This window comes from Parus major, chromosome 5 (assembly GCF_001522545.3).
Source record: "Parus major isolate Abel chromosome 5, Parus_major1.1, whole genome shotgun sequence".
Classification (NCBI taxonomy): Eukaryota; Metazoa; Chordata; class Aves; order Passeriformes; family Paridae; genus Parus; species Parus major.
This window is the reverse complement of record NC_031774.1, coordinates 11,555,029-11,582,263: the sequence shown is the minus strand read 5'-3', so window position 1 is coordinate 11,582,263 and position 27,235 is coordinate 11,555,029. Positions and strand designations below refer to the sequence as shown.

The 27,235-nt window shown below is 39.6% G+C and overlaps 1 protein-coding gene across 3 annotated transcripts in view; it reads left to right on the top strand.

Moving 5' to 3' along the window:
- NAV2 (neuron navigator 2) overlaps positions 1-27,235 on the top strand; it is a 208,309-nt gene that overhangs the window by 58,520 nt on the left and 122,554 nt on the right. For 2 of the 3 annotated variants that reach the window (XM_015630835.2, XM_015630834.2), the window contains exons 2-5: positions 1,782-1,899; positions 5,145-5,197; positions 18,955-19,027; positions 23,530-23,767. In XM_015630835.2, coding sequence (XP_015486321.1) covers positions 1,782-1,899; positions 5,145-5,197; positions 18,955-19,027; positions 23,530-23,767 — 482 coding nt within the window. Of the gene's footprint in view, positions 1-1,781; positions 1,900-5,144; positions 5,198-18,954; positions 19,028-23,529; positions 23,768-25,316; positions 25,386-27,235 lie in introns of all 3 variants that reach the window. The other variant, XM_015630833.3, reaches the window with a different exon arrangement.

Genomic DNA, 27,235 nt, shown 5'->3' with positions numbered 1-27,235 from the left:
GAATATCTGTGGGTTAGTGATTTAGAGTATCTGCACTGCTCAGCACTGGGGCCTGCAGGATAAGAAGGATGTGGAGCTACTGAAGTGCAAAGGAGGTTCATGAAGATGATCAGAGGGCTGCAGCACCTCTCTGAAAGCTGGAGTTGTTCAGCTTGGAGAGCCACCCCTCTCCTTGTGCTCTTTTCTTTCTATCTATCTGTGGCTGTGAGGGAAAACAGTATTTCCTGGGCAATGCACAGGGGGGGCTTTCCCTGTGTTTTTGGGGTCTGAATGCTGTTGTTCCCTCAGGGTCAGTAATTCACACACTGGTATTGAGGAATTTGTCATCCCCACAGGGGTTTGTAGGGTCTGTGAGGGTTGGCATAGCTCATATTCCAGGAAGCACATTGAATCTACATCTGCTTACTGATAGACTGGATTGGGATGAATGTGTTTCCAATATTCTAGATGTTCTTCAGAGTAGGAGTGAACATATTTATAAATATTTAGATATTTAAAAGGTAAAATCCTGATATTTAATTGTTTTTACTCTATTTCTTCGTAGCATAATAGGTAATTTAACAAAATCTTCATTTGGAATATTGTCCTATGTAAAGAATACTGTTATTTAATTCATAAGCAGAAATTCCTAATGAAGTAATTTAGCTTCTTTTGGATAATCTAGCATGAAAAGTTTTTATAAGTTTTCTGGCAGTCTTGAATAAATTGTGCTGGCATATGATGAAGCAGACCTTAATTGGCACAGTCGGCTCACTGTGACTCTGAGTCTGGTCTGGCTGGGCAAGCATGGCAAAATGGAGGGACAGGAGTGATGGAGTTACCCAAAATACTTTAATGATGGCAAAATACAAACCGTAGAAACCACACATTCTGGGGGCAAGCTCCAAAGACCTTGTAACAATATACAGGGATAATTGAGGGCAGGGGTCCAATTGTGAACATGGACCAGGGACATGACCTATTATGGAATGATCCCAGTAGCATCCTAATTTCCATCCTTTCAGTACCCCTCCTCCCAGGTGTCAGGTTTTTGCCTTCTGTACAAGTCACCTGAGTTAAGCCACTATCCATCCCAGCCGGTTCAGTTCCTATACTTAGTGCAAATTAGGGAGACATTTTGACTGCTTTGTGTGTTTAGTTTTCAGGTAATACATTTCGAAATAAATTCCAACAGCTGGAAGTTTGCATAACAGATTAAAAATTATTTAATAGGCCTGTTTAACCTGTGAGATGGAATTTATTAGAATTGGTGGCTATTTAGGACCTTTAAAGGTTACTCTGGTAATACAGTAAAGGAGTTTCCTCATGATTAAACTGCTGTATGGCTAATATCCACCAGAAGTGTTTTTGGGAAAAGAACCTTTGAAACTTTCTCGATAACAGCTATGAAGAAAAAACGTCAAAAGGAAAATGCAAAAAAAAAAAAAAAACTTGGGTGGAAACTGAAATCTCTTGTGCACACACTGCTGCTATAGGATATTCTGCTGACCTCCTGATGGTCCATGCAAGCTGTAACATGTTCAGGAGCTTGCTGTCATCTGCCCTGAGCTTTGATGTCAGGTTGCTGAATAGAAAAATCCATACTAGAGTAAGCTGAACACTTGATCTGCACAAGGCCTTGAATTTTAATGCTGTTGACTTGTTTCAAAGAGGGGAAAAAAAAAAGCAGTGATCTGAAATTCTGAAATCAACCTTTTGGATACTGGGGGATACAAAGAATTCTCATTTTTCAGGTTGTGTTATGATTAACAGTTTATTTTTGTTTGTCTGTCTCCTAACAGATTTATACAGATTGGGCTAATCATTATCTAGCAAAATCTGGTCACAAAAGGTTGATAAAGGATCTACAGCAAGATGTGACTGATGGAGTCCTGCTAGCTGAAATAATCCAAGTTGTAGGTGAGTGACTTTCTGTGTTTGGTGCCAAGTATCCACCAGCTCGCTCAGGCAATCCCTTTTTTTATGTTCTACACTAACACAGAGTGCATGAGGGGAAATCCATCAAACTGCACAGAATTATGTAGATCATTTTCCTTCAGAGGTTTTGCTAATTAATTTGAAAAAGCCTTGTCTTATAGTGGAAAAATATTGGATGTTGACGCAGTAATACATAGCAGTATTATTCCACATGGCTGAATGTTAAAAAACAGCTCATGAGATACTTTTTTTCTGGTAGGATGCAGTTAGTCCTCACTATTTCTAATACCTCTTCAGTACTGGTCTAAATATAATTTACAGTGATATTGCCTCCTGTGTTGAACCTCCTGCCTCCAGTTGGATTTGGGAGATCCATATATACAGCTGGGAAAGGAGAAGGGGTTTAATATTTGTGTGGCAGAAAAAGAAATCTTTCATAATGAGCTTTCAGATGAGGAAAATCACTTACCATTAGAATAAATCTCAAGTACAATTTTATCCAAAGCCTTTAGTTCTCTTAAATTAGTGCATTAATGCTCATAGATAATGAAAGTTCTGAACAATTTTCATATAGTGCTGCATATTGTCCCTCTTCCCTTGGGCCTGGATCCTTCATTAGTTCCTTCAGAGGCTCATCCATCTAGTGCTGGGGATGCCACAAAGCACATGTATGGGCCAATGGAGATGGATGGAATGGGAAAGCCTGCTAATGGGAATTAGGACAACCATTGTTAGGAGCAAACTGACAGATTTAAGATGCAAATTAAGAAGCCTGCAATGAAGGAACAGGACATCAGTGCATGCATATTTATTACATGTGTTTGAGATGCTGTAAGGGAACTAGTTCTGGGTTTAAGGTAGGGATCTACAAGCACTGTTCTGGAATGACACTGTGAAGCATTTTCTAGTGATTCTACTGGGATATGTTAAAATAAGATTTTCTGTCTCTGCTGTAGAGCAACATTATATCTCAGTAGCATTTTAGATCTGCCGTGCAGTTACAGAGGTGTAAAAACAGGCCATGAATTAATTTATGATTTTGTGTCGACAGGTATTCACTATGAACAATGCTCCTTCCTATATCCATTTCCTTTAATAGGAAAGGTTTTTGGAAACTTGGGAGCAGTTACATGTTGATTCCTTTCATGCCTGTCTAGTTACCCTGCCTTAACACAGTTGTAGGAAACTTCTGCATGAGAGCATGTGTGCAAGAATACCACCATCAAAATGTGGACGTGCTTCCTTCTACCAAATATTTAAATGTATCTCTTTGAGTATTGACTTGTGAAAACTTATATGAAATTCAAATTATTCATTCTAAAATACATAACCAATTATTGCTTTGATCACCTTTGCAGGTTTGGGGTTTTTTGTCATTTTTATAACTGCCTTTTGGCTAATATTTAAGATAAGGTCTGCAAGGTTTCAAAAGTTGGGGTAGGAGGGGAAGTATTTCTTTTTCAAATCACCTTTTTCATGTGAAAGAAATGTCATATTTAAACATTCTAGTTTAATCTTCCACATTAATTATGAAGAAAAGTAATTTGTATCTTCTGTGCATGGCTTTAGGCAGCTACATATCATTGTCACAAAGATGAGGAGGGCTTTCACATCTAGAAGCAGCTTTATCTATAACCTGCAAAATCCAACCTTTTTTTCCTAACTACATAGTAAGAAAGCTTTGATAGGCAGTGCAGGAGATGGTTTTTTATGTTATGGTGTGCTATGTGTAAAAGCAACTATTTGCAAGGCAGTTAAAATGTATTCATATAATTCTGGTTCATTTCAGTTCAAAATTTATGAGCCTGTAGAAGAATGTAAAAGAAGGTAAAAGAATGCCTTAGCAATGCCATATAAACATAGTAGCTGTGTTTAAATCCATGAATGCAGATACACTGGGTCTGACCTAGGTTCTTAAAGGTGTCTCTGTACACACGTCCCAAACAAGAGACAGCTTGTATACAAGTTCATTAGTGTCCTTTCAAGTAATTGTGAATGGTGCCAATTTATAGGAATACAACTATCAATTTTTAAAAGTGTTATAAATTTAGTTGTTGGAGATATTACATGGTACTTAAGTGAGAGATGGTAAATATTACAGGATGGGTGCACAGGACTTGGAAAATGGGATTTAATGAATGCAACTTTGTTTCTGTATGACCAAAGCTGAGATGGTGTTCCTGGAAGCAGTGTGTGCTCTTCACATGTAGGGGCTGATGGACCACTCTGGGGAGCGCACTGTGGATTTAGCTGCAGTATTTTTCAGATTAGCATCAATTTTTCATTGCATTGCTGTGGGATAAAGGTGTGCTGTGAGATGGATATGTAAAAGGGGTCCTATCAGGCAAGAGTGAAGTTGTGTCACTGCTTTGTTTCTCATGGCTATGACTGCTACTCAAATATTGTGCCAAATGTGATCCTCCTAACCAAGGGAAGGAAGTGGGATGGAGTTCTGACTGGTGTCCTCAGAATACATGGGACTGCTAGAAAATACAGCTTTTAATGGATCAGTCAAATGGGATGTGAGTGCTTGCCTTTATTACAGTGAAAAAACTGTGTGAAACTGAACTTTGGTGGTAACTGGTTCTTCAGACCCAAACACAAAGTCATTTCGGCATCCAAGGCTGCAAGGTGAAACTGAGCAAACTCAGAGTGTAAGGCAAACACCTTGGGGATTTCACTGTTTCACCTCTAACCATAAAGGTGGAAACTGTGTTCTTCTGCAGGTTGGAGTAGCATGTAAGCCATGGTCAAGAGTCTTGAAAAGTTATTTAATGATCTGTGCTTTAAAAAAGGGGGAAAAAAAAATTATTAGTTATCATAAATTTCCCATGTGGATTTAAAACCTGTATTCACTCTCCAAGCAAACCAACTGCCATGCTAACATCTCTACATGTGTAGTGCTCACTTTTCCACCCAGCAGTAATTCAGCTTCTAGAGCTCACATCTTTCTTGTAGTTTAAAGGAATTCCCCGTCACAGTACAAGAGGTTGTTAGAGCAGTTGGCTTCTGCCCCAGCTGTCTCTGGAGGCATGACCCAGTAGAGAACTCCAGCTGCTTTTTTTCTTTTTGTGGCTCTCAGTGTTTCACACATTCACTTGGCTTGGACAGCTACAATCCAAAACTCCTTTACTGAGCGGGTGAGCAGGTGCTCAGGAAATCATTGTAAAAATAGATGCCTTTGCTTTAGGTTTTCTGCTTTATCACATTTTTTTTTTGCTTTTCAGCAAATGAAAAGATTGAAGACATCAATGGCTGCCCAAAAAGTAGATCTCAAATGGTAAGTAGTAAAGTGATCTGTTGTTTGTGTGCATGGCTGAGTGAAAGACTTCAATGTCTGAGACTTTTAATAACAATTTTAATTAATTTTTCACAGTAGTGAATTAAAGTATAATCTTCATAACATTAATATTACAGTTCTTGCCCCATTGTACTCCACAGTAGTTGAATCAGGCCTTATAATTTATCACATTATGTTTACAATTGAGATTTTTTTTACACTGCAACTGTAAATTTCTGAAATGTCACATAATTGAACAGAAATACATAGAAATAAAGAATTAGATATTTGAAAGTATGATTGAGTTCCTGTATCTTTTGAAATGAAACAAAGTAAATGAGCAATATGAATGAAAAGAAAAAAATCATAAAATTCAAGATACAATTTGTTGACAAATAAGAAATTGGTGTGTATCTTGCTTGTGTTTAATATTCAAACCTGGAGAACCAAAAATCAGTCCAGGAAAATGAAAGGCATAAAACACCTCAAGAGTGTATTTGCTTTGAGTATTGTTAAAGGTATAGCAGAATTTTATTAAGAACACAAATAATAAAAAACTGTTTTTTTGAGTATTTAAAATTTATGATACTTCAAACAAGGTTACTTCCTTCTGTATCTTGATGAAAAGTCATTTTACAACATAAATTCTGATATCTTCTTTTGGCATTGCAAATGCTTGCTTTGGGACACTTGGATGTCTGTTCTCTGTGTGAAGCTATTTTAATGTTTTTTTATTTTTATGAGTGTTCCTGACTGCCCCTACTTTCATGACTTCAACATGAGCACAGCCACTCATGTAGTAAAATAAAATAAAGATTTATGGAGAGCTTGACATCTTAAGTCAAAACCCACACTCTGCTCCGCTCTTCTCCTTTGGCTTTTTGTTGTTTCTTGGAAGTTGCCAATCTTGTTGAAACCATGGAGCAAGCGCTCTGTAAAAAGCAAGCCATCAGAAAGATTTGTCATTGCTCCTTTTTGCTGCTTTGAAGAAGGTGGTTGCTGTTCTTGCTGTAGCCACAGCAGCTGTCTGGAGTGTAAATAATGAGAAAATTTTGACAATTACTATAATTTAATGTTCCACAAGTGTGTTGTAAGAAGTGAATTTCATTCAGGACTGGAGTATGTAACCAGTTGCAGGACATTGCAGCTAAAAAAGTCACTTCCAGTCATTATTGTCAATGAAGAGAGTGTTGCTCTATTGGATAGTGGGATGCATGTAGTAGGTTGCTTATGGAAGCCGGATCAGGTTATAACCAGAGGCATGCAGGGGGCATGTGCTGGGTCAGGAATGCTGGACAGGGCTGGAAGGACACATTTGGTCTGTGCTGCCTCCTCTGACATGACTCCACTGATATTACTCATTCAGGAGGTAGTGGTGAGTGGGACAGTCTCCCCCACTCATAAGACCTGCAGTCACAGCTGGCCATACCCAGCAGCTTTCCTCATGTGAGGAAAATGAGAATTATGCCTAGGGCTTCCTTTTATCAAGTGCACATGCTTACAGAGCTCTTTGTCATCTGACTATAAAAATACTGTGGTTGCCCAGGAAAGCTGTGGCTGCTCCATCCCTGGAAGTGTTCAAGGCCAGGTTGGATGGGGCTTAGAGCAACCTGGTCTAGTGGAAGGTGAAACTAGATGATCTTTAAGGATCCTTCCAACTTAAATCATTCCATGATTCTTCTAAGGCAGAACATAGGAATCTTCATAGGGGTGGTGTTCATGCAGTTACTTGCAGTGCTTAGGGAGACAGCCCTTTGTCAGGTCCAGGACAAACATGGTATAGTGCTTGTTTTAAGTACAGCAGTCTTCATCCTTTGCCTTTCTGAGCACTCTATTAATACAGCTTACAGGGTCCTGCAGAGTGTGGTAACTGGTGTTTGTGTCTGGTGACCCTGGCTCAGAGAGGTGGCAGAGGCAAGGCCACCTAGATATTTAGGTAATGTCCAGTCTTCTTTCAAATCCATCTTTCAGTTAGAAGTGTCCATATCCATATTGAAAGGTGAGCAGCACAGATGAGGTGATCCGGGGGGATTAAAAAAAAAAAAAAAAAGCAAGCACCAATAAATGGAGATTTAACTTTGCTCATTGCAAATCTCAGAGGGAAGAAAACCTTCTACTGTCCTCTTTTCTCTTTGTAGAGTCCCAATACCTTGAGCAGGCACAGGAGCTGTGCTGTGAAGAATCAGCTCACTCCTAGCCAGGTGTATCAGCTTAGAAAGCTGGACCAAATCTGTGTAGTCCCAAATCCATTAAAGAACATGGGGAAAAGAAGTGTCTTCACTTCCATGTGGCTCAGTCCCAAGCTGGTGATGCTAAACCTGAGGGAGCTCTCTGCAGAGCCAGATCCAGCCTCTCTGCCTTGTTCACAGTGTTGGAGAGACCAGTCAAATTGGCCCAAACTGAGTATTAGAGACAGCTTGGGTCTGTCAGGCTCCAAGCCAGTGCTAATAAGCCTTGTCAAGTGAAGTTTAGTACTGCAGAACGATGTGGGACCATCCATGATTATCAATCTCATCCCAGTGCCAAAAATGACATGACAAGGTCCCCACTGGCTCCATGAAAAATCACTTAGGTGAGAACCTTTCCTCCCATCATCCTGTCTGGGTTTTTCTGCTGAGGGGAGTATTCCTGTCTTCCTTTGCTCCAGATAAGAGTTGGCTGGCTTTTATATAATCTATTATAGACTATTCTATAGCTTGTCCTCTGCATAAAATCTGTTTCAGGGCTTTTTTCCCCCCAACCTCCATATTTTTGTACTGTAATTCTGATGATTAGTTCCAGCTGGATGCAGAAAATACTGTGGGTAAGAGAGGATGTACTTGTATGGAGCTCAGGCTCTGGGACCAAGAACATTTGGAGAGCATTGCAGTATTTGGGTTTTTCAAACCCCAGAAAATGTTGGCATAGTTCTTGATAACTGGGTGAAGGGCAATAAATCAAGGCCAGTTTCCTCTCCTACACAGTTCTGAAAAGAAGACCTAGGTGAATAAACCTGAGTAGGGCTATCTCTGTTAATATTGTTTGTTTATAGAAAACCAGATATTTTCCTTTTTTTTTTTTCTTATTTGCTTCTTGTTTAGGGCATGATTTTAGAGTTTAACATGTGGCATCTTGCAGATCATGGGAGGTTGGTACCTGCCCTCCTAGGTACTATTGATTATTCTTACTGTTGTGGGTGCCTTTGTAAGTGCTGAATGTTACCTCTTGTGAAAAGATTCATACCATTTGCAGTTGTAAAATGATAAAGCCCAAAGTGCATGAGTTATCTATGCTACATTATATATGTATGAATATAGCAAAACTGAAAGGAAGAGAATTGGAGAACCTGTGGGTGGATACACCAGACTTTCATCTTCCCATGTCTGGGAAGTTATGGGACACCCAGGACAAGAATTTGGAGCGACAGAAAGGCACTTAGGCTTAACTAACACCACAGCACCTCCTATAAATAAGTGAGGAAGTTACTGTGGTTCGCCTGTGGGTTGGTGCTCGGGCTTTAATATTTTTCCGGATCACTTTGTGTCTGTATCTGTTCTCAAACACAAAAAGGGAGGTATTTATTTTTTTCATGTGTTGACAGGACATTTTTAAGAATCGTCTCCTTCTGATGCAGATATGAAGCTGTAGTGGTAAACTAGTATCACCCAGTCTTCCTACTGCTGTTTGTCTTGGAAACAAAGGATCTTGTACTGACTCCAGTGTGGGTCAGAGCCAGCATTTCTTCCCAAGAACTGTATGGAAGTTGGGATGAAGGCCGTGTTTTCATAAAATAATTTAATTTTCAAGGAAACCTTACTTCTAGTGATGGAAATTTGACTATTATTTTAATATTTGACTGATTTATTGTGTTCTGATAATGAGCTATTTTGTAATGTGTGTAACTCCTAAGGAACAGTTTGTATGGAAATTTTCCACCATGCTTTTGATTTGAACAGTACTGAGAATATTAATTCAGCTGTTGGGGAAAGGTAACCACTCCCCTCCTTAGTGTGATCCTTGCCAGCTCCATGAATTACTTTTTTTATTGTCAAAAGAGCATAGATGTTGAAATCTCCATTAGTAATTTCTGAGTATGGCATGTGTTAGTCATATTTCTGAGTTCTTTTTCTCAAGAACTTTAGTGAATTGATGTAACAGATGTGAGTGCTGCCATGATGTGGTCCATACTCTCAGGTTATAGGTGGGCTCACACATTCATGACTTGGTTGGAAGGAATGATATGAGCTGAAACCATGTGCATGCATCTGCATGACCCGAGCAGCTCTCTATGTGTGTGTAATCCTGCTAAGGGAGGGAGCTGCTGTGTTACGTATAAATAACTAAAAATAGCTGCCCTATTTATAAAAAAAAATAATAATAACAATAAAAAAATCTTAGTTACCTGTTTTCTCACAGAAAATAATTCTGTCTCTGCTCTTTGAGAACAGGCACCCACTTTAACCTGCTCCTCTAAATGTTTTGAGCAGTTTTATACAGCCAGTGTTGTCCAAACATTGCTGTAGGAAGGTGTAATAAATCTTCCAGGCTGTTGCTCCAGCCCCTCTGAATCCCAAAGCCAAGGAGGGCTCTGCTGCTGGGGCATGTGCTGCTAATTCAGGGGAGCAGCCCTGCTGGAAGATCAAAAGCCTCATAAGCACATTTCTTCTCTGTGGATTTCTAGCATAGGATTTTTGGAAATGTATCCCAGGGGTTAAATATAGCTGTGTATTTTCAAGTAATCCAGCTCCAAGGCTGAGCAAATGTAGTAGAGGGAACTTTCCCATCATCTAAGCCTTCCCCCACTTTGCCGGGGGAGTTTGTAACCAGGAGCATATGTTTGGAAATTTAATATGGTTTGATGTTACCATGGTAGCAGATGGGTATCTTCTGGCCCTAACCTGTGGTGCAGTTCCCCACAGCTGAAGGTCAGCTAAGGGGGAAGACATCCCCCAGTGCCCTGGCCAGTGACAGACACCAGCTTAGCTTCTGTGACTGCCTGTGCAGGGACATGGCCAAATAGCAAGTTCTGGAATGTTGAAATAATTTTCTATATGCTCTCAGGGTTTCTGTTGGTCATGTATGAACCCATGCTGTGATGCAGACAAGAATGATTTACTACAGAGATGATCTGCCAGGTTGCTTATACTTACCTGTCCTTCAGCCTCAGTTTATATGACTCTTGCTCCAAATTTGTTTAATTTCTGGAGGGGATGGCTTCCAGAACTCTTCTCTGCATACAGGGATGGGTCATAAGGCAGTGTGTGCCTCCTGCATTGGATGGGCATGTAGAGTGCCTTTGGAGACATTGCTGCTAACACACTTATTTCAGTTCCATAATGGATCACCTTCATGGTCCCCAGTGGGCTGCTGTCAATTCTTCACCCTTTACAGTGATGCAAGAATTTGTACATCATTTGTCTCTGAAACAGTGTGAGGTTCAATAAAGACCAACAAAGTAATTTTTATGGAAAAACTGAAACATATGAGCTTTACTATAAAGACAGAATTAGATCCTGTTTGATCATTTACATCACAGTTAAATGGAATTACTGCACTTTGAATACCTCTGGTTCTGCTCACCCTGTATGGACTAAATACATGAAACCCCAATTAGATTGAGGGGTCAGAGTCATTCCACATGTTTATATGGAGATGTCTGTAGCTTCCACTTATATTATATATATATATGTATGTAACTTCCACTTTACACCTACACCAAAGTTTAGAAGCACCATTACCATAATTTTCTGCCATGAACATTACTGATGTAAAATTATTACATAGATATACCTTTTATATAATATTTTGCAAACACATAGCTTCTTATTATGCTTGGCATAAGTGGGGAAAACTGTGAAATCATGGATGAGAACATTTTCTAACTAAGAAGAAAAAGTTTGATTGATTTGAAAATAGGTGGAAGTAAAAATGCATTTGTTATTCTCCTTCATTTTGGTGCTGTAAGAATTAAGGCTGTTTGTATGGAAATTACTTCTCATTACTTCTCATGCCTGGGTGTTTTTTTTCCACAGGAGATGCAGTGATAAGCCCTTCACTGTGGAATATCTGTGTAAACAGATCATAGCTATTACAAGGAATTAAACAGTCCAAAGAAGTAAACTTCTTGTCTCTGTTTTGTCACAGATCTTTCACTTCAAGCCATTGCTTATACACTGTAACTGTGTGATAATGGTTATTTTAATTAGCTATTCCTTGAAGGCAATGCATATCTAGAGCATTTTATTCTTCTGGATTTTGTGCAAAACTATTTTGACATATACAAGCAGTATTATTGCACTTGTTCTGAGCAGTTATGCAGAAGAATTTCAGTAGAAGATGTTATCCAGGATCCAGGTGCAAGGAATGAGGGGGCACATATGTGTTGGTTCCATGAACAAATCCCTTGGGAACAGGTGAAGCTGAGAGCCTCAGGCCTGCAGACACAAGAATGCCTGTGAGCCCCGCGGGGACGCCTGGGGACGGGCTATGCCCACAGCTCCCTTCCAGGGACCTTCTTTAGAAATAAACAGCTGTCAGCCTCTGCCTTGCAGGAGGTTCTTTCTGAACATGTTTCATTAAATTCTGGATTCCTGCTGAAAATTCAAGTTAATGATGCACAGAATCTTCAACATATGAGCTGGTGTAATGATACACAGGGATCTGCCAGCACTTGGTGCACTGAGTGGTGTTGGTGTCAGTCCTTCCTTTTGAGCATTTGTGCACTCTGAAAAATATTGGTTTATGTAAATTTCAAGGATGTTTTAGGAAGAAGTCCACCTTTGCTAGATATATGTGTTATTTTAGATTGAATCATAGAATGATGAAATTATTTGGGTTGGAATGGATTGTAAAGACCATCTAGTTCCAAACCTGCCATGGGCAGGGACATCTTCCACTATCCCAGGTTGCTCCAAGCCCCAGCCAACCTGGCATTGGATATTTCCAGGGATCCAGGGGCAGCCACAGCTTCTCTGAGCAACCTGTGCCAGGGTCTCACCAACCTCATAGGGAAAAATTTCTTCCTAATGTCTAATCTAAACCTGCTTTCTCTCAGTTTAAAGCCATTCCCCCTTTTCCTAATTGCACAGCACATAACTTTCAGCCTGGGAGCCCCAGATAGAAAAAGGCAGCCAGGGAAGGTAGAAATAATGTATCCATGAGAGTCACTGCTGTCCTCATTATGGGTTTATTAAGCACTGCCGTGACTTCTCCTTACCTTCTCCTCTTTTCAGTAACACATGAGATTCAGTGCCGAGAAATACAGTTACTGTGGTATGTGCTAAAATATTGTCTGGAGAGTTTCATCTATATCCTAAATTAATGATTCTCCAGAGGCAGGATTCTTTGTTGATACTTGTTTTCCGAAGTTGAGCTTGTTGTTGCTTAATCATAATTTAGAACATCTCAAGATCTCAAATCATTCACAAATTATCCACTTTAACTTTTCAAAGGTCTGATTCTGAAGAGCTAATCCAAAAATATCTCCAGGGATATTTTTCAAAGAAATTGCTCTTCACTTTTGTTTTCCTCCGTGGGAAACTTTCAGTTTTAAGTAAATAAACCTGAAAAACCCAACTTGAAAGAAACGTGAAAAGCTGAATAAAGCAGGAGCATTTCTACAACACTCCATGTGTCTTTCCCTGAGAAGATCAGCTTTGGCAAACCTTGGGATTTGTCCTGGATGGCCTGAAGCCATTCACGATACAAGTGTGTCCCTTGCATGATCTTTGTTGTCATTGAATTTTGGCCAGTGTGCTTTGAAGCACAGTTTTCTCTTGTGGGGTTTACTGCCCTCATTTCTATTCATACTGGGCATGTTGGGAGTGAATGTTGAATATTTGTCCCATTATTTGTGCAAGAAGAGCTGGAAACACAGGATAGCAAAGGTTTTACCAGGGTCAAAGAGGATGCAGAAGACGAGGCTTAGACTGGGTCTCCAGCCTTAGACTAGTGCCCAAACTCTCCTTGTCTTTAAAAACACAAAGGCAATTTAAAGAGAAGAGTCAACTCTTCATGTATATTTGAGCAGAATTTTGTTTCTGTGGTTATATCTGCCACAACCTGGCTTCAGAATATGGATTAGCTTCATTTGCCCTTCCGTTACAACTTTTATTTTATTTGTAACATGCCCACCAAGTTCTGTCAAAATCCTGAAACTTAATTTTGGGAGACTTTTTTATCCAAGTAGTCAGGAACAGCAGAAGAACACAGGGAGCAATGTATTATTTTCTTATTAAAAAGATGCATTTTGAATGGGATAACTACCAATGAAGATTTATTTTAAACAGAGCAATAAGAGTTAGTATTTATATCCTTCTGGGACAAATGGAATTTGTAGTTCTGCTTTGGTATTTTTTTATATATAATTATGTTTAGGAAATAGAGCAAATGAGATATTATTGGAATAGAGAGCCCTTCTTCCCCCAAAACTCCAGGGTTCTTCTAATGATTGTCAATGCAATTACTTAAGATTTTAAGGCTCTTTCTAAACTTTAGGATATGAAAATATGAGGGTAAAAGCCTTATTCAAAATAACAGACAAGGGATAGATTTTGTCCTAAGAAATAGTTTGTGTTAGGCTATTTCCTTGTTTCTGCACTGTATGTGAAGTCTGCTGGAATACTGCGTAAAGGTTTGTGAGGCCTTAAAAACTTCTATATGAATTCAATATTTTTTTCTTTTGAAAATTAATATACTAAATTTAAAAATTAATATCCTAAAATTAATCTACTACACATAACTGAGCCATTATACATGATTGAGCCACAAGTTACATGGAAAAACTGGTTTCAATATAAAAAATTGCTTTTCTGGATAAGCTCATCAAAACTCCCCATTTATCACTATAAAAGTTGGGAGCAGAGGTCTTGCATCACAATGTGAGAAACTTCACCTGGTGTATAAGTGAAGGAACCTACAACAAGTTTAATTCTGGTTTTTGTTTGAGAAAAACTTCTGTGTCTGTGCCAAGGGCAGCACTGGTTATCCTTTACCTTGTGTATTTGACTTGGCAGAGTTAGACAGACAGCTTTGGCTGGAGGCAGTGTCCATACTCAGGTTTTTGTTGGATATAGTCAATGTTCAACACAGCAGTGTCCACCTGTGGGTATCTATTTACAGGCTACAGGATGGGGATATTTGGGGTTTGGGGTTTTTTTTCTGGCATATCCTGATCTGCTTATACAGGCCAGGGCATGCTTTCTCTGTAGCACTGGCAAGAATAGAAATTGAAATTGCTGCTATATGACAAGTACAAAGACTTGTGTGATGAGCTGGTCTTGGATAGTTCTCCACTTAGTTGTGATGCCTTCTGTTCCCACCTTGTCCAGTTATTCATGTTAAGAGGAAGTTTTCCGGTAGCTTTTCCTTCTCTGAATATGAGAATGGGAGTGATATGTTATGTCTGAGCAGAAATTTAATTTTAGAGGGTTGTTGGGTTTTTTTTTCTTATAATCTCCTAATTAAAAGAAAGGAGAAGGAGGAACCCCAGAGGCTGGCAGCCCCTCTGGGCTCAGCAGTCCTTGGTTGGTATTTAGGGACATTTCAAAATAAATACCCATCATAAAAAGATGTGGGACTGATAGCACACGTTGATGGTTGATTACACCTGAAATAGTTCAAATGTGGCCATCTAAAATTGCAAATTCATTTGGTTATTTTGGCTGGGAAGTTTAATAAGGCTCAGTTTTGGTTACCCCTGGTAATGTTTCTGAGTGAGATAATCACTGTGGGTGGCTGTGCTTGGTTTTTCTTCTTTTGCACAGCTTTCCCTGGTTCTGGGTAGGCAGGGAATCAGAGCATCCAGCTGCCATCTTTACTGCTTTGCTTCTGCTGTGTTAAACGTTGCTGACAAAGCAAATGAGAAATCAGAATTGTCAGCCAAAAACCAATTGTAGCTCACAGTGAAACAGAAAATATCCACTCCTTTTGGCATATCCAATCCTTTCACATCTGCTTAAAAGGTTTAAGCAATATGTGGACTTGGCAAAAAAAAAGGGCCACAATGTTTGGGTGATGATTTTCTGCTGAATGCTGTAATTACAAGGAGGTGTCACACTATATTAGGAACAGTGAAGTACGACACAGACTCTCTGGCTGGGTTGCACAAGAGAGCCAGTTTTATTATTCTAGATATTCATTTATAGACTGGTCTGAGAGAGTCTGAGAGGTAAAACTCTCATTGGTCATTAAACCAACACATCACCATCATTGGACAATTGGGTACTGTTGACTGTTTCTTGCAAGTAAACTAGGATCTAAACAACACCTGCAGAGGTTGCTGCCCTTCTCCAAGGACTGTTTGTATTCCTCCTTATGATTTCTCAGGCCAGAGTGAGAACTTTGTGTCACCTAGTTTCACACAGACACTGTGCTCCCTGCTTGCTTCTTGAATGTAACATCCACAAGGAGGCAACTGTACTTTGTGTTGGAAATCACCAGGATGCAGAGTCATTGGGATTTTGCTTGGAGTTATAGAATGGTTTGGGTTGGAAAGGACTTCAAAAACCATCTTGTTCTAATTCCCTGCCATGGGCAGGGACACCTCTCACTATCCCAGGTTACTCCAAGCCCTGTCCAGCTTGGCCTTGAACAATTCCAGAGATGAGGAAGCCACAGGTCTGTGCCAGGACCTCATAACCTTCACAGGGAAGAATTTTTTCCTACCATCTAGCTGAGATCTATCCAGAAACTTCACTTTTATCCTACATACATCTAAATGGTCTAACTATCATAGCTTGCTATCTCCAGCCCTGTCTGCAGGCATCTTCCTCCATAAAACAATATTTTCATATTACTAGTAGTAAATACAGCAGAGGCCAGGGACAGAATACTTCCTTGGAGCTTTTATGGATGAAATTCATGGCATGTTGCATTGTTGTGAAGTCCTCTCTCCAAAAAAGCAACATGGTTTCTGACGCATTAGGCTGATTCAGCCAAGATTAGGATTCTTGACTCAGGCCAGTCATTGCTGTGTGGGAAGGACCTTCTTATCACCCATAAATTTTAATTATTTCAGCTATAGTCCTGCTTTAGTGTTTCACTTTCCTCTGTTTTTCTCTAATTTCCTCCTGTTTTCCTTTTCAAGTTCTATTTTTCCTTCAAAATCAACCAATTCCTCACATTTCTGCTATGCTGCCATGTAATGTTGTTAATGTCACAGATACTGTGTGAATCTTAGCAAAGTCATTGATACGTTTATATCTTTCAGTTTTATTCTTTTAGTGAATTCCTTGTTCATGCAGTGCTATACATCCCCACAGAATCTTATCCTAGTTCTTCATTTTCTGAATGTAAAGGATGTACTTTTGCACATCCCTGTTACTCTCACTTGGTTTCATCATGCATGATGAAATTAGGGTATTTTCCATACCAGTACAGCACCAAGAGCTCCTGTTTCTCACAGCTTTTAGCCAGGCATTACCACTGGTGTGGCAAGGCAACCCATCTGACCTTTTGTATGGCAGTGAGGTTCCAGGTTGCTCAACCTGTGGTCTAAATACAGACCTGAGATGGAGAGTAACCCATCAGTCTGAGGGTGTGAGTGATTTATCTTAATTCAGTGGCTACAGTGCTCAGAAAAACTGGGGGTTATCCCATAGGAGAAACTGAGTGATTTTAAAGGGGACTCCCTGAATCTGAATGAGATGAGAACATCAGCAAAGATTGCTCAATAGCACCAAGAATGAGGACATGGATGAGGAACTCACTACCCAGATGTAAATCTTAATTGTGTACTCACTCTGCCCTAAAGGAGAGTTTATGCAGAGATGAGGGGCCTGGGAAGTGAAGCAAGCAGAGCACAACTGAGAGGTACTGCAGATCTGGAGTGGGGGTGAGATATTGCTTATCTTTGGCCACTAATCTGCTTATTTGGAGAGGGGACATCTACCCACAGCTGTGGAAGTCTGGAAATGTTCTTGGAATGATGCAACTTGTTAACTGCAGGTAGTAGGAATAGATTGATCCTTCTATGTGGTGTTTATTCTTGAAAAGGTGAACTTTGGTTTTCCAGCCACTTCCTCAGACACCTCAATGAAAGAACCGTGTTGAAAACTTGGAAGGGTTGTTGGGTGCTGAAGAGGGAAATGGGTCAATTGACTGTTGGATCATACTGAACTGTGGATAAATGAACCTTTGAACTGCACCCTGCTCCAGGTTCTAAGGTCTGAGCAGTACAGGAAATGTATTCTTTGGTACCTCTCTGGGTTTTGGAGTATAAAATTTACTCAAAGTGTACTATATACTTTGTGTACTTTATATTATATCTCAAAGTATAATGAGGTTGATAAAAGTATTTCTAATTGTTGAAATCACAGTTCAGCAGTGCCAATAACTTACCCCATCTCCCTGAGAGAAGAAAATGTTTTTATTGTTACATTTATAGACAATAAATTAATGTACCCTGAGAGAAATCCATGCAGGAAGTTTCCAGGCAGCTTCCTGGTACTTTTTTATTACTTTGAGAAGGACAGGGAGCTCAGGTCAGGTGATGAGAACTCAGGTTCTAAAATGCTGCCTTAGCCCTCAGTTGTGGTTTTTTTTAAGGGCAGGCAGGAGCTGACAGGACAGCTGGATTTTTCATGTTTCCTTTTGATGTCTCCACACTTCACAGAATAAAGGCAGTTATGTGAGACCAAGTGTGGGGCTTAGTGTCTGTCTCCTTCCTTATCTGGTGGATGCAGTGTTTGGTTGCAATGTTTAAGGAATTAATAAATTAATGTTTGAGAGATGTTCAAACACAAAGATACTATTTTATCACTTGCTGATTACCATGGTTAAATAAAAAAATTGCTCAACAGTATCATCCAAGAGTTTTTTGTGTAACCACCTACATGGTATTTCCTAAAATGTTCCTTGCAGCCCCTCAAGGTGTCCAAGCTTAGACTTTTGCATGGAAGTGCTTTGGTCTGAGGATTGGCATCTCTCTGCATCTTCTGGTTATGACAGCAGAGCTTCAGTGGGAGCTTGGTGGGAAATCAGGTGTGAGGCTACTGCAAAATTCTTATTGTAATGTTGAGATAGAGTATAAAACATTCCTGACTTGTGCAGCCTCTCTGGAGTTTCTTAGGTAGGGTTTGCATCCAGTCTGTGTACAGCAACTGGAGTTGTGTATAGCAGCTGACAGCTAGACCTGTTGTGCACAAGTCCTTACCTGGTGAAAATTGATTTTGTCCCAAGGAACATGTTCCCATCTCTGTGAGGGGCAAGACATGCCCCTCAGCGACTGACCAGAGTGGTCTGACATTTCTGACATGTGGGGAATGCCGTGAGGAAGCGCTTTTCAGATTCCAGCTGGGGTTTCCAGTTACAGCTTTTATATTCAACTCTTGGTGTGGCTGGAAACTTTCGCCAGCTGTCAACTTCGGAGTAAGTGGCAATCTGCCTTGTCAAACAAATGGCCTTGACGTTTATTTTTGGTTTCATGTTTGTTACACTTGTCAGCTACAATTCCTGGCGCAGAACATCCTTGACCCCGGAGTAAGAAGTGCAGTGATCGCCTGTTGTGACTGGGGCTTGGGATAACCTGTTTCACACAAATGCAAATAACAGAAGGCCCAGAGCTGTGGAAAAATCAGTTTATAATCAGTGGAATAATGGACCTCAGTAACTGAGAGGGTTTCATGCTATGGTTTCCACATCATGAACAGAAGGATTTTTTATGGGATGCAAAGACTGAGTGTGCTGAAGCGTGGCGGTATATGGAAGTAAATAATTGTTAAAATGCATTTTCTTTTTGTGTCTCCTTTTTTCTGTTTGTTGTGTTTGTTCTTCAACAGATTGAAAACATAGATGCATGCCTGAGTTTCTTGGCTGCTAAGGGGATTAATATCCAGGGGCTGTCAGCAGAAGGTGAGTCCACTGGTTGTTTAAGATTTCATGTTAAATGAGGAGCCTGAATTACTACCTGTGATTGCAAGTAGAACATGGAGTGTAACGAAAGATTAATAAGGTCAATTTAAACTTCTGACAATCTTCTTTTTTTCCCCTCTTCAGTGTGAAAGGTAAAGATAAAATACGTATCTAATTTCTACACACCTGACTTGAAAAAATAATCAATGAAACCAAATTAGAATTCAGTCATTTCTTTACTACTTTATGTTTAAAACCAGAAATTTCTTATCTCAGTTCTATAATTTGCACATGAATCAGTGTATATTTTACAGATATAAGTGAACTACTGTCAGTTGTTTGCATTTTCAGAGAAAAATTTATTTCCTTGTTCTTAAATTATTCTCTTACAGGAACAACGATCCTGCTTTCTTCTCATTTTAAAGATTTTTCTTGTTTCCAAGTGCACAAAACAATCAAATCCAAATGTTTGGAGCAAAAATAAAAACAACAAAAAACACCACAACAACAACAGAAAAAGAGAAGCCATTTTGACCTCTAATTAAACACTCTGCTTTTGAAGAGCATCAGAATTTTTCTGAGACGAAACTAGGTTTACTCTGTTCCTTTATGCCAGGCTGTATGGTACCTGTTGGCTCAGAAGCTGTTTAGCTATTATCTTATTATGAGATCAAACAGATTTCTGTCATCCTCAGCACCAGCTTTCACTTGTATTTTCATTTAAATATGCTGGAAAAGCAGTTGGGTTCAGTAGCTGAATATATGATATGACAACTCCCAGTGCTTTACAGAACAAATCATTGAATGTGTGGCAATAGGTGAGACTTCGAAGTTACATTAGATGACTGAGTCTCTTCATAAACTTAGTTTGGAGGAGGAGACTGCAGCAAAATAGCAGATATTTAGTATACATTGTTCTAACTTGAATATCTAGCAGAATATCTACCACATCTAGCAGAAGAGGAGGCTGAATGTTAGATGTATTCTTAGGCTGCATTAGAACAGCATTAACAAATATTTTCTTTCAAAGAGAGGCTTTACTACAGTCCACCTGAGTTCTGCCAGCATTATATGCCTCAGTTGCTCAGTTATAATCAGAAGGATTCTCATATCAAGAAAAGAAAGCATGAGCTAAACCTTCAAACAGCAGAAAATTTGTTCGTCAGGAAATGATTAAAAAGAAAATGCAGCTGATTCAGTTGTAAAAGCCAATTTTGACCTTAGTATGGAAATATTGTAAAAAAGCATTTCACATTATTTACCTGTCTTGATAGAAAGTAAAATCTAAGCAAAACAGCAGATCAGTGATGAGAAAACTGCCTGAGTGTACAGAGTTGGCAGCGTGGTATTGCTCATGCTGGGGAAGGGACAGCATGATTAATGCTCATGGCTCTCCTGCCAAGTCACAAGTCAGGCCCAGCAGGTTCCATCTTTTCCTATGGCTTCACTGATTTGGGATTTCTGCCTTTCTTTTACACTATCTAAGAATTAGTTATTAAGTCACACAGAGGCTAAGAAGGGACCAGTAATGTTTGCTGCCAGCATATAAATGAGAGCATTTACTGTCTCCAGCATTAACATTGAAGGAAGAAAGTGACAACTAGAGAGGGGGACAGAATGAATACATTTTTAGAAAATAAATTAAAAGACTTCAATGCAACAGTAATTTTCTCTTTCTAGTTGATCCAGCACTGTGCTGAGGAACACAGAATAATTTAAAGTGAGGAATTTTGTTACCAAACAAGCCAGTGTTTCTGTGCAAGATGCCAAGACTTGCTAGGTCAACTGCAAATAACTTTATTTACTTCACTGGCAGATCCTCATCTAGGAGGAAGGAAAAGGTTGTGATTGTTTCCAAATGGGAATAATCACTGAAGTCTTCTGGGTTTGTTAAGAGCATGTATTTTTCAATAGTGCAGTTTCAGTGTGGAGGGAAGTTAGTAATTCAAAACTGGAATTTGGATGACTACTGAATGTTGAAATCATTTTGGGCTGCACGTGTCATATCCTTCCAGTGTTGAAAAATCCTGCTTTGATATGTGCATGCCACTTACACAGTCTATTTTGATGGATTTATGCATTGCAGGTACTGAGCATCTGCAATCACTGATGATGACTGTGCTGTGCTAGAGGATTCCCTTCCCCAGAAACGTGGAGGCAAAGAGGCATCCCCTTATCAAAGATTCTAGAACATCTAAAGTCTCCATTTGTAGTTACTAGGGAAAACTATGGGGAGCTGGAGACCTCTTTTCACTTCTTGCTGCAAATTTTTATTGTTCATTCTTTGAACTGTCTTTCCATACCCGTGCTTTTAGACTTGTTTTAGACTCCTGCAATTGCAGCTGCCCAGCAAAGCTTGCTCTCCTTCACACAATATCTACTTGCTCTCAAGATATTGACGATATTGGAGGACATAAATGTGCAGTAGAAACTCAAATTGATATCACAGATAAGCAGCTGCACATCTTTTGGATAACAGATGAGCTGGATAATGATCAGCTGAACGCATGGAACAGTGATGTAGGGAAAACAAGCACCAACAGGGATATCCCAGGATGGAAATCAGCAAAGAGTGGATTTATGGGATTTCCTTTGAAAACCAAATTCCACTTTCCTTGCAAGTGTCTGGAGTGTTTGTTTCCAGTATCCAGGACAGAAATTTTTGGCTCCACATTTTGAATGGGTGGGCGACATCCTTGTCCTTATCTGAGTCAATATAAATACCATGGACTGGAGAGGACGTGAAGCAGGAAGCATTTGAGACTCTGCTGATGTGCAGAGAACTGTGAGGCTGAAGTACTCTTTGAAATAGTCCTTTTGTATGAAGTGCAGGGTAGAACTGCCAGAATTACTTCAATTTTGAAGATAAAAGAAAAAGAGCTGCCTCTGAAAGTCCAGTTTAAAATGTTTTGTTTCAAATCCAGAGGGAAAGAGACTGCTTTAACTCATTAAAAGTATTCTTCATTTGATTATTTGGTCAAAAGCAGGTTGCTCTTCCGATAAGTTCAGCAGGCAGCCATAGAAATCCATAAGTTATAGGTGGGTTACTGTTGCAATTGCTTCTCACTTCACATAGAAATCAGTTTCCAGTTGCATATAGCTTTTCTAAATTTAAACAAGCAGGACCATGGTAATTTCCTTTATCTTCTGGCCTGTATTTGTGCAGTTAAGCTTCCCAGTGCCTCTGGATCTGTTTAGTTATGCTTCAACCTGTGATTAAATGCTACTTTCCTTACAGTTCCCATGAGTACTGTAAGGAAAGTAACTGTAAGTAACTGTAAGTATTACTGGAGATAAGGAAATTCTTTTTACTGCATTCTGCTGTATTTTGTCTGTCCTATTTCCATCCCTGTCCTCCCAAGCTAAACACAGATTATTAAAGAGAACCTGCAGGTTAGAGAAGGAACCTGCAAGGTGCAGTGAGAGAAGTCTGGGTTTGTGCATGGCACTGCATGGGAGCAGGAGTGGGCTGGGAGAAGGGGAAGCAGACAGGATTAATTGGGATCCCACTGTTCAGGAATAGACTCAAATTGGCCAAGAAAACAAAGGAAGAATGAAAATGGCTGCTGAAGGGCCCTGGGAATGATAATCCTTTAAACAAGAAAATGGAGGGTCAGTGGTGGGAGAGAGCACGGATGGAGGAGCCAGGCTGCAGTTGGAAATGGAGTCAAGATGTATGAGAGGAGAGGAATATCCTGGGTCTGGGTGGTGACCAGGGCTGCTTAGAGAAGGTCTAATATTCTTGGAAGATGTTGGCATGGATTGAGACAAATTTCAGAAAGAAAGTAAATTATATTAGTGGCTGAGAAGGGAAAGTAGATTGAGGTGCAGGTAGATAAGGAGACCAAAGCTGGAAGCTGATACTGAAAGGGGGAAACAACAGTTTTAAACCTTGAGCCTCAGCTACCTGCTGGGTAAAGTGCTTAGGTTTAGGAGCAGAAGCTTCTTTATACAGCAAAGATGAGCAATGTGAGCAGAAATGTATCTGGGAGAGGGAGTAAAGGATGGAGTGAGGCTCATCACAAACACAGAGCAACTTTTGAGCCAGAACTGGAAACAAAGGAAAATTCTGGTTGTTGCCTTTGTGCTGGGCCACTGTCTTGCCACACCTCTCTTTCTTTCTCTCTCTTTCTCTCTCTTTCTCTCTCTTTCTCTCTCTTTCTCTCTCTTTCTCTCTCTCTCTTTTGGGGTTTTTAGCTATGTTAGTTTAAAGGAAAGATTTAAAGGGACTTGCTTTTTAAGCACACTGGCATTAACACAGACTACATCAGAAATATGAGATATTGCTCAGTCACCACAGGGGAGAGATTATTTGTTTGTTGGTGGTGCTCACTGGCCATCAACTGTAGTGCAAATTAGATGTGCAGAAAGAAACTAAAGGATATCCCAAAGGAACTCAGTTCAAACAGTGTTCTGGGGATGCAGTGGCTGACCTGCTGCACTGTCAGAGGAAAAGTACCCACTGAATGGCTGACAAGTCACTTCTTAATTTTGCCTTACAGAAATCAGGAATGGGAATCTAAAGGCCATCCTGGGCCTCTTCTTCAGCCTGTCTCGGTACAAGCAGCAGCAGCAGCAGCAGCAGCCCCAGCACCATCCGTCCCAGCAAGCAGGGCCTCCATCCCAGTGCCAGGTGGGCGTCCCTCAGCAGCAGGTACCAGCTCTGCTCCAGACTCCGTGCCAACAGCCCCCACAAGCTGTGCAGCATCAGTTCAAAGCACAACAAGAAATGCAGTCCAGGTGGGGAAATCTCCTTAAAGTTGGGGTTATCTTCATTTTTTAATTTATTTTTTTTTTTTTGCTTCTCATTGCAGGTCTTAAAAAGCCAAAGAAACTCCTTTATTTAGTTCTGCTCTAGAATAAAGTATGTTGGGAATGGAATGCTGTGTAACAATTTACTTCAAGCCTTTGGAAATCAAAACATGTGTGTTTAAATACATTCTCAGTGCTGGAAATCTGAAGCCCAATGAGTGTAACACCCCTGCTAGATCAAGTAACCACAGGATTGTAGAAGGATGTTTTTCTCACTATTCCTTTTGCTTCTTTCTACTCACAAAGCATGTTTTCCTTACTCACAAAACATTGTTTCCCTTAGAAAACATACATTTTAGGCATATGAAAACCAGCTTTAGTTCTCAGATTACAAGAGTTTCAGTCCTCCCTAAGAAATGGAAGGGTTACCTTCCACTGTGGAGAAGGGTTACTCTGACAGTTGTAAAAGAAATAGGGCTCATAACGCCTGGAGGCAATCAAAATCAAATCTAGTCTTTTTGGTAAAAAATAATATGCTGCTGGCTTTACATGAAAAATAATTTTCATAGTTGGTGTTGGCACTCCTAGATCAGAGTACAGACGAATAGAAAGGGGTTTTGTTCCTTGAATGTCTTTAATACTAGGAGTGCTCCACCCGGGTTGGAATGAAAGCAGTTTTCTGAGGCAGTACCACAGTAAATGTATGTGCAGCCTTCTACTGGTCTGACCCTTGCGCTGCTAAAATAGGGAGTGTTTAGTGGGGATAAAAAGCAGAATTAAAAGCAGAAATAATACTTGCACAATTACTAAAGGATGAAGGCTTTTTGTTTTTACATATCTCACATTGAACCCTGTTTGTGTTAATACACCTTGAGGTGAATGCTGCCTTAAGTGCTGCCTTATGAAGTTTATAAACAATTTAACTGGAGCCTTCCAAGTGAGACTACTCAAAGGTTATTTAGGATTGGCTTTTATGTCTTTCTTCACAAATTATGCTCATTTGGGTGTAAACAATAGTTTTGTATAGTTGAAAAATGTAGTGTTCTTACAGCATGTATAAACAGGAAATAATTACTATAAAATAAAGATGCATTTGAAGATATTTCTGCAGCTTTTCTGTCAAACATGCAGAGATGCTGAATACTATTTTGCTATTTTTAGTCCATTCTGTAGATTGGCCGGGGTTTCAAATAATCGCAAAATACATATATCCTGAAGATCTTCAACGTCATGTTTTCTTAGTATGTACTAAATTCAAATTGCTCAGATTTCACAGAAAATACATTTAATAAAGGAACAAGAAAGAAAAGAGGAATACAGTTGGGGGTTGCATGCAGATTTGCATGTTCATTACTCTGTAAAAACTAATTAATTTCAGACTGTAGTGGTTTTAACCTTAAGTCATACTTGGGCAAGAAGCTTTATATTCCTGTGAAATTCATAAGAAAACCCTTTTCTCCCTAAAACCAGTTCAGTGGCTTTAAAAAAAAAGTTTCTTTGTTCAATGTTCTCTTCCGCTTTTTCTTTCCTGTCACAGTGCATCTCCCAGGGACTCATCTCAAAGCAAAATCATCCGATTCACTCTTGGTCAGAAAAGGTCTTCTAGGTTAGCATTTCTTCATCTTCTGCAAAGCATGAATAATCCTTTTGCAATATTTCTGGGTGCATGTTTAGGGTTCCTGTCAAAAACAGTTTGTAACTGAGCCTTTACAAACAGCTGAAATTGGAAAGTTTTAGATGAATTTAATTTTTTTCTCCTTTTTTTTTTGAGGTGTGGAATGCATTTTGGCCCTCAAGGAAATAATTTGATTTTCTTGTTCTTAGGAGCTTTTGCTTTTGAGAACAAAACATGGTTCTGGGGGTTCTCACCCCACTATATTAATTATATTTTGATCTGCATTATTGAATTCATAGAATCATAGAATATTTTGGGTTGGAAGTGACCTTAAAGATCATCCAGTTCTATCCCCCATCAGAGCTGCATCAGGCTAGTGTCTCAGCTAGTGAGGAGAGTGTTGTGTGCATGATGTGAGCCCCAACAGCACTGTGTGGCTTTTGCTCATCAGAGCCACTGCTCTCCCCAGTGCTCTCACACTCAGCACCTGTAATCTGCTTGGAAGTAAATCATAGGTATTTCAGTCCATTTTTTCCCTGTATCCCAGCATGACTTGCATGCCAGCTTATCTGTCCATCTCATCTCAGTGATCGTAAGGGTTGCTGTGGTTATTAATCTAGTTAATAATCTTGTTATTTTACTATTATATTTAAATGTTTGACTAGAATATAGTTTTATATTGGTAAATTATACCATACCATTTTGCTGAGCTTAGGAACTATAGTTTATGATTTTTATTTGGTTTGTATAGGTTGTTTTATCTGCTGTATAATTTAGATCTCTCACATCTTATTTCTTATATGCTAACAGTGAATCTCTGCAGAATAATCCCTGTTTTCATGTTCTTCCGTGATCATAATTATGGCTTGACAGCTCATATTTGCTTAACAGAGGTGCTGAGGAGTAACAAAAGAGTGTTCTCCAAGCACAGTATCTTCTCATTAAATAGCAAGAACTAAGAAGTGTCTCCCTGAACCTGATATTTTTCCTTAGATTTCACAGGCACTGCTGTGAAGTATCTTGATCTAATACCAAAAGCAGGGGCTTAAAAACAGTTGGTTAAACTACAGTGGGGGAAAAAAAAAATTAAGAGAAAGGATGTCTTCAAGAGCACTTTCAGTATGTTGATTTTTTATTCTTGGTATGTTTTTATTGAGAGTGACAATACTGACCCAGATGGAAAATTTATCACTCCTTAAGTGGTCACATGTTTTGAGGAGCTTTGTTTACTTTAAAATGTGTCAGCTTTGCAAAACCTGTGTGGATATGTATGGGGAGCCTTTTCTTATCCATCAGTACAGGAAGATTTTTCCCTTCCCTACTGCTGGAAAACTCCCCTCCCATACTGGGGCCCTCGTAGCGTGGGGTGAGTGCCCCATACTCAGTGTTTCAAAACTGGGTGACAACTTTGGGCTGAGGTACCTTGTAGAAAATCTAGCTTGTTTCCTGTCAAACAAAATGACTTTTAGTGGACTTCTTTGTCTTGGTGACTTTCTCAAAAAGTTTTATTTGTCTCTGGTTGCCCTCAGCTTCTTCCCCTGTGGTCTCCTCTACAGTGGATGAAGCCTCTCTGGGGTTTTCTCATGGGCCCTTTGCTGCAATGATGAGTATGGACAACTTTTTAGCACCTCCCAGTGCTGGAAAAAGCTGGATAATTTGAGAGACTGGTCTAAAAGTCAACCTCAGAACCATGATGTGCTGTGGTGGTTTGAGTTAGTCAATTAATTTTTGGGTTTGTATTTGAATGATGCCCTCATGTCTTAGACTCTTTTGAGCTTTGAAAGCATGTGCATGCAGCTGCTGACATTTTGGCTTTTTCTTCATGTTTCTTTTCAAATTTT